Genomic DNA, 7,221 nt, shown 5'->3' on the forward strand with positions numbered 1-7,221 from the left:
ATGGCATATTTACAATGAAATATAAACAATAAAAATTATCAACAAGTTGTAATTCTTCAAGATTAGCTAAAGTGGGAGCGGAAGTGCTTGGATATCTGTCAGATTCATTTGCCCTGTATTGGATCTTAGGTTTATTTTAACAGCTGTTATAAGCAATCATGGAGTTAAAGTATTTAGTAGAACCTTCAGGACTGTTTAAATGAAATCTAATATAAATTCCCAAGGCTTCTATATGGGAAACTTGGGCTAATTGGTTTCACTTTCTTCCAAACCCTTCAGCTCTTTTTCTCTCCTAGCCTAGCCTATCCCCCCCCCCCCCCATTCTTCTCTCTCTCTCTCTCTGAAACATTTTCTCTAAGTTCTCCCAGCCCAAATGAAACTCTTAAGGAACTTTCAAAATAGGAGACCAGTTTGCCAGATCCATTGACTAAGATGACTATATTTATTATCAGTAAAAATGAAAATTCCAGGTACGTTGCATCACTGGTACGTTGCATTTACTGAAGAAAGGCAAAGCTACGTGTCACAGCTGAATGGCCACCTCAGTCAAGCTCTTCTCTCACCAGCCTTGGGAACTGTCCTAGGGTTCCTGCTGCCTGCAGGTTTGGATACAGAGCGTGTCGCAGAGTCTTGAGGGGATAAGTGTCAGTTACATGATCAGGAGGAGACTGGCGAGGTTTGTAAATGGAAGGGCACCGATAGCCCTATCCCCCCCCACCCCACCCCCAGCCCAAGGACTCTCCTTGTCAGAGCGGTGCCCGTTCTGCGGCGCTGACCCTATTAACGCCTTGGCGTTGGGGCTCTGCGGCCAGGGTAAGCCTCCGGCGTTACTTGCTTGCCCGGAGGCAGGACGGGGCGGCGGCCGTCCTTGGCAGCTCCTGGGGTGCGGCCTGGCACACGGAGCAGAGGCAGGGCAAGCCGGAGTAGTGTCTGTAAAAGGGGCCCAGGGGCCCCGCTGCCGTGCGGTGAGTCTCTTGCGGAGCCGGTCGGCAGCCCGGGTACCCAGCTGCGGCTGCCAGGGAGCAGGCGGCGGGGTGCATGGGGCGGGCCTGGGGGAGCGGCTGGCTGCGGGGCCCGGCGTGGAGCTCGCTCAGCAGCCGCCTCATCTCCTGCAGGGAGCTGCTCAGCGTGAGGATGTAGTTGCGGGCCAGCAGCAAGGTGGCGATCTTGGAGAGCTTGCGCACCGCCGGCCCCTGCGAGTAGGGCATCACCTCCCGCAGCCCGTCCAGCGCCTGGTTCAGGTCGTGCATCCGCCGGCGCTCGCGGCTGTTCACCTTGAGCCGCTGCTCCTGCCTGCTGGCCCGGGGCTTCCCCCCGGCCGGGCCGCTGGGGCTGGGCTCCCCGGGCCGCCGCTGGGGAGCCCCTGGCTCCCGGCAGAGGGCTTCGAACACTCGGCTGGGCGGGAGCTCGGGGCTGCCGGCTTCCTCCAGCTCTGGGGACGATGCTCGGCTGGATGAGGAGGCCACATCGGAATCCATGGAGCAGCCAGACGTGCCACCTTCTTCCCCCCCCCCCCGCCCACCGCCAGCGGCTCCGGGGTGGGGCTCCCCGCTGCTGGGGCAGCTGCTGCCCGGCGCAGTCACAAGGGGCCCGGGTGCACTGGGTCGGAGACAAACTTCCCCGCCGCCCCCCGTCCCCCTTGTTGGCTGGGCGAGTGTAGCGGGCTCCCCGCAGGGCCGGTTATTTATACAGCCCCCGTCACAAAGGGAACAATGGCGCCCAATCACCAAAGAGATTCTTCCCCTAAGGCGGCTACCGGGCCGCCACTTTCCCCAGTCGCCACCCGTGGCTGCTCGACTCTCTGCGGCGGAGGGGTCTGATCAGCCCGGAGCATGCAGCCGGGCAGAACGGCGACCAGCTGCAGCGAGATCTCTGCCCGTTGTCCTCCTCCGACTGTATGGACCCTGCGAAACCCCTGGCTCGCTCACACACACGTTCCCCTCCACCCATGGACACAGTGGGCCACAGCGGGATTTGGCCCAGAGTCTCTGCATCAGGGCCTGGAAGGTCCAGAAAATGCTTGTGTCAAGGGGAGCAGGGATAGGGCAAGGGGCAGATTGAGAGCTCACAAAGTGTCTGGGGAAGGCATGGTGGGCATAGGACGAGGGTATCTTGGTCCTGAAACATGAGCCAGAGGGTGGGTGCAGTCCCATTGACTTCAGGGAGGTAGGGCACTTTGCCCCAGCTGGGGACCTGGCCCACTGTTTGCTGGGAAAGCAAAGCTAGGGATCATCATGGTTTCCTCTAAACTGCACATTTCTTCACCCCAAAGAGGATAAGGCTGCTCCTGAAGAGGATGGCTGTGCCAGGGTCAGGAAAGAGAAGGCATCCTGCAACTGGGTCTGTCACACTGCCCCATGGTGTCCTCATTTGTTATAAAAGAGACAAGGTGTGTGAGCTGATATCTTTTATTGGAGCAACTTCTGTTGGCGAAAGAGACAAGCTTTCAAGCTACATAGAGCTAGAGAGCTCTGCTTCCGGCCTGTGAAAGATAAGCAGCATCACAACTAAATACAAGGTGGAACAGATTGTTAAGCATATGAAGTTAATACATATTGCAAGAGACCAGGCCAAATGCAATGGGAAGGTAACAATCTCTTAACAGCCTGGTCCACCTTGTAGTTACCTGTGACACTCTGATTACCTTTCCCAGACCTAAAGACAAGCTCTGTGTAGATCAAAAGCGGGTCTCTTTTACCAGCAGAAATTGGTCTGATAAATGATACTACCTCACCCACCTTGTCTCTGGGACCAACACTGCAAAAACTGGTTTGTTGTGACAGTTTCACATTCATGCTATCTACTCTCACTCCCCTTGGCTGAGGCGGTAGAATGCAGCAGTATCGGTCCTGCTGTTGAAATGTACAAGAATACATCACTGGGGTACATTCTATTTTCTTATTGAGCTTGCAGTGAAGGGAAAATAATTCACCCATCAGTGGGTTTGTTGGAGTCCCTCCATGCAATATAGAAAAGGGACAGGAAAGATGGGTCTCAATCTCTTCTGGAAAAGCAAGGGACTCTCATAACGTTTGTATCGCTTTGGAAAGAATAAACCACCCACATGAAGTAGATGTGTGTTATAACAGACACCTCTTCCCTCCCAACCCCCTTCTCGTTATTATTTAAATTACAGTATCACTTAAAAAGAACAGGAGGACTTGTGGCACCTTAGAGTCTAACAAATTTATTTGAGCATAAGCTTTCGTGAGCTTGATGAAGTGAGCTGTAGCTCACGAAAGCTTATGCTCAAATAAATGTGTTAGTCTCTAAGGTGCCACAAGTCCTCCCGTTCTTTTTGCGAGTACAAACTAACATGGCTGCTACTCTGAAAAGTATCACCTAGAGGCCCCATTGTGCTAGGCACTGTACGTTCACAGAAAGAGTCCCAAAATGCTTACAAGACAGAGTAGGATGGGAAATAGGCACAGAGGCTTACCCAAGATCAGACAGCAGAACCAGGACTAGAACCCATGTTCCTTCCACTAGACCATTTGGCTGCCTTTCCTCTGCTGAACAGTTCACTTTGTCAAGTTCAATAGGTTTTGAGTTTTGTGAAGAAAAAAAAAATCTTACAAACATTTTACAAGAGAAAACCTGTTTTTACTCTTAGGTCAACATCAGAGTTTGGAAAGCAATTGGGGACCTGTGTGAAAGGAGGTTCAGTTCAGGTTGTCAGTTCAGTTCTTAGTGAACCGGTGTGTCCACATCACAAAAATGTCCACAGTATCTGGCACTAATCCATATCTTAGTTGGCAACCTCAGTAGAACAATCAAGGAATGAATGGCAATGGAGACTGAAATCCCTTCTACCCCTTTAAGTGGTCCTTCTAGGTTGTGGCCCATTAGCAGGGCCATGAGGGGAAGTTTGCACAGGGTTAAACCTCTTCTGTGAATTAATAGAGGACTTCAGTCTCCAGGGTTTCAAAGCAGCACCTTCTCTACATCAATTAATTCAGATGAATGAATAATAAATGTAGTTATGGCCACAAAAGTGATGGCAAAAGCAATGGCAACTTTGTGCCCCATTATTTATTTCCTGTCAAGGACCCACTGGATTAAATTCAATTACTTGAAAAGTCAACAACAAATCTTACTAGTTGCCATAACTCAAAGTGTTCCTGGTCTCTGAAAACCAGTCCGGGCTCCTTTGGCTTCGAACATCATCTTCAAGTGGAACCAGCAATAATGATTCTGTAATAAGAATTCACCTACCACTTTGGCTGATGTCGCAGGAAGGAGACCAGAATTCATCTTGTTCTTTGGCAGCAACAGGATACTGGCTCTGGAGGGCTGAAGACAATAAAATCTTCTTGTTAGTACCGTAAGCATATCTGGGTCATATTTTATATTTATATATTTTATATTTTATATTTTATAAAATCTATTATTGATTTAATAGATCATTAATCAATTATTAGAGTGTTCAACACATCAATAAGTTACTAATAACCATGGTTTAAAACAATCTCTAATACCTTTATTGATGTGCTTATAACCATGTATAAAACATTCCACTCATGTTTGCAATGTGCTTATAACATCCATTAATAATTTATTAACCCTTTGTAAACCATATATAAATGGGATCATACTACAAAGTGTGACCCATATATGACGTGAATAACAGACAGGGGACAGGGGACAGTTTTACCCTTTCCTAAGCATCTCTGCACTTCCAGGCTCTTACAACTCCCCTTTAGGAATCATTTGGAAGATTTTAGTTTATTGGCAGAGGACATATTACACAGAAAGTAAACTATCTAAACATTGTCCATTAAAAAACAAAACAACACAGATTTAGAGGCCCATCTTGCGTGAAGCTTTGACTGAGCAAGGTAGCTAGAAACTTTTAATCCTATATAGCTCTGTTTATATCAAGCTTTTCTTCTGAGTTAAGTCAGGACTAGTAAAGTCATAGGATTGTCAATGATAAACCAGAGATTAGCTTGTTCCTGAGTCTCACTTTGAACACCCTAAGCTTAGATCCTTCCTAAACCTAAAACAAAATGGGCCAAATTCATCCCTGATGTAATTCAATTCACTTCAGTTGTGTGACCCCAAAGATAAAACAGGACCACAGATTTTAATTTTATTCTTGCAAAGTCCATGAGGAAGAATTTTGCCAGCACAGAATTTCTGGGTGTCCCGTTTAAACACATGACCTACACAAATACACATCAAAGATCTTTGCACTTTTGGGCTGCTGACAAAAGACTTTATTGGCCCTCTTGGAAGCAGTCATTAATGTATAAAGACAAATTTCATGGTTATTTAGAAGCTGAATTTCTCTCCTTCCAAAGGTTTTATTTCCCCCTTCCATTTTGATTTGTAATGACTAAACTTGGTTTACAGGTGGGGATTCTGAAAGCCCAGGCTGTATTTCACACAGCTGCTTTGTGGGCATGTGTAATATGGAGTGATATACAAGCCTAATTAAGGTATAAAAAACAAAACAAAGTCAGACAAGTAACAAAGAAATAAAGCAAAGATTCTGAAAGCTGGATGTACCAAAAGCCTACACTGGTAATTCAAAATGTATTTCAAATCCATCCTTCACTCCCAGGTAAGGATCCCAAGAAAAGCTGATAGAACAGATCAAAATGAAAGGAAAGCTCATGAGTGCAGGGGAACTGGCTGATGTGATATTGGAGTGTATATTAATTGGGTAGTATCCCTTTAATTAGTTTATGAGCCCTCCATGGCCCATTAAATCCTTACTTTTCAGATGAGACTTCCAGCAAGAGGGCCAATCAGAATACATGTGGTGGTAATTTTTGTGATGTGGACAGCTGTCCACTCGTAACTGGACTGAAGCCACTAACTCGTTTCATACAGGTCACGGGATAGCAATTCAATGATAACTTGAAATCACTACTGACCCAGGCTATATGTGAACCAGTGACATAATGAATGCAAAGCTCTATACACCACTTCTAAAACCCAGAGCTATTCAGTTCTTAGATACCTTTTAGACTTCTAATGCATAGCTTTGAGGATGCTTTCTAGTTATACTTCTTATAGAAAACCAACTTAGATATACCTGTATTTATTAAGTGCTGTTTTTCAATAAATATAAAACAATCAGGACTTATCATTGGAGCTATTTGTTACATTTTGAAAATAGATAATTGAAAAGAAGGAAATTTAGTCTGTAAAATATTTAAAGTGAAGCCTTTTTCCCCAATTATATCTTTAATGAATTAATTCCATTGAGGGGCCTTAGCTTCCATAGATGAAGAATGTAAGTCAGTTCTGTGGTGCTGATATAAGGAGAAAGTCAGAATAGAGGGTCTAATTCTGCACTCCTTATTCATGTTGACTAGTCTTACAGGCAATTGAAATACTTGCCTAAGTAAGAACCATTCTGCATAATTAGAAGTTGCTGAACCAGGCCCATAATGAGAAAAGTGTTTTGCTTCATGTGGCCTTTGACAAAGGGAGCTGAGTTATTGCTCCAGAGTAAGCTCTCCAAACTGCCCTGGATATATGCTGTCAAACTCCTTCCTCTCTGGCCTCATTCTTTCATGAGTGTTCTTGTGCTTGAAGTCGTCTTTCCTTTCAGCTCATTAGCATCACTTGATCACACTTGTCCTAGCAACCTGTGCACAATGAAATCAACACATCTGTGAGTTAAGGATCTTGGTTCTGACATCTGTCCTTTGTCATTGGTCATGCTATGCCCATCATCCTCTGCATATCAGTGACCTAAGGTCATCCCTGTACAAACATGGTGTGTTGGTGGTCAACCATACTTTTGTTAAACAATTAACTCTAGCAACTGTAGGGTGCACAAAGTTGTCCAGAAACAGTCAGTGTATGCTGCATTAAGCCTACAGCTCTGAGAGATCCTCCTGGTGTTGCAGAAATACTCAGACAAGAGATTCCAGGCAATATGAAATCCCAGCTCTGGAGAAGAGTGGAATGGAGCCACAGAGGAGATAAAATATCCCCTCCAAAATACATTAAAACAATTCTGGAGACTTGTCTAATTATATTATATTTAGCTGAAAGTGAACTTTCCAAGTGTAGGAGAATAAGCCTTGTCTAATTCTATAACATAGCTCCTCTGATAGGATCTGAGGGATTATTGGCCTGTTCTCATTGTCCAACAGCAATATTAGGACCTTTTGGGAAGAACAGGGCATAAAAATGGGAAGATGGTGGGAAGCCTCAGAGCTCCCATCTACAGAACAGAACCACTCCAAACCCCTGCTTTCT

The 7,221-nt window shown here is 45.8% G+C and overlaps 1 protein-coding gene across 1 annotated transcript; it reads right to left on the bottom strand.

Annotated features, from left to right (window-relative positions):
- Positions 1-746: 746 nt before the first annotated feature.
- On the bottom strand, positions 747-1,485 carry LOC140900473 (oligodendrocyte transcription factor 3). Its single transcript, XM_073317801.1, has one exon. It carries the CDS (start codon positions 1,476-1,478, stop codon positions 828-830), a length of 651 nt encoding a protein of 216 aa, XP_073173902.1. The 5' UTR covers positions 1,479-1,485; the 3' UTR covers positions 747-827.
- Positions 1,486-7,221: the final 5,736 nt, after the last annotated feature.

This window comes from Lepidochelys kempii, chromosome 19 (assembly GCF_965140285.1).
Source record: "Lepidochelys kempii isolate rLepKem1 chromosome 19, rLepKem1.hap1, whole genome shotgun sequence".
In the NCBI taxonomy this organism is placed as follows: domain Eukaryota; kingdom Metazoa; phylum Chordata; order Testudines; family Cheloniidae; genus Lepidochelys; species Lepidochelys kempii.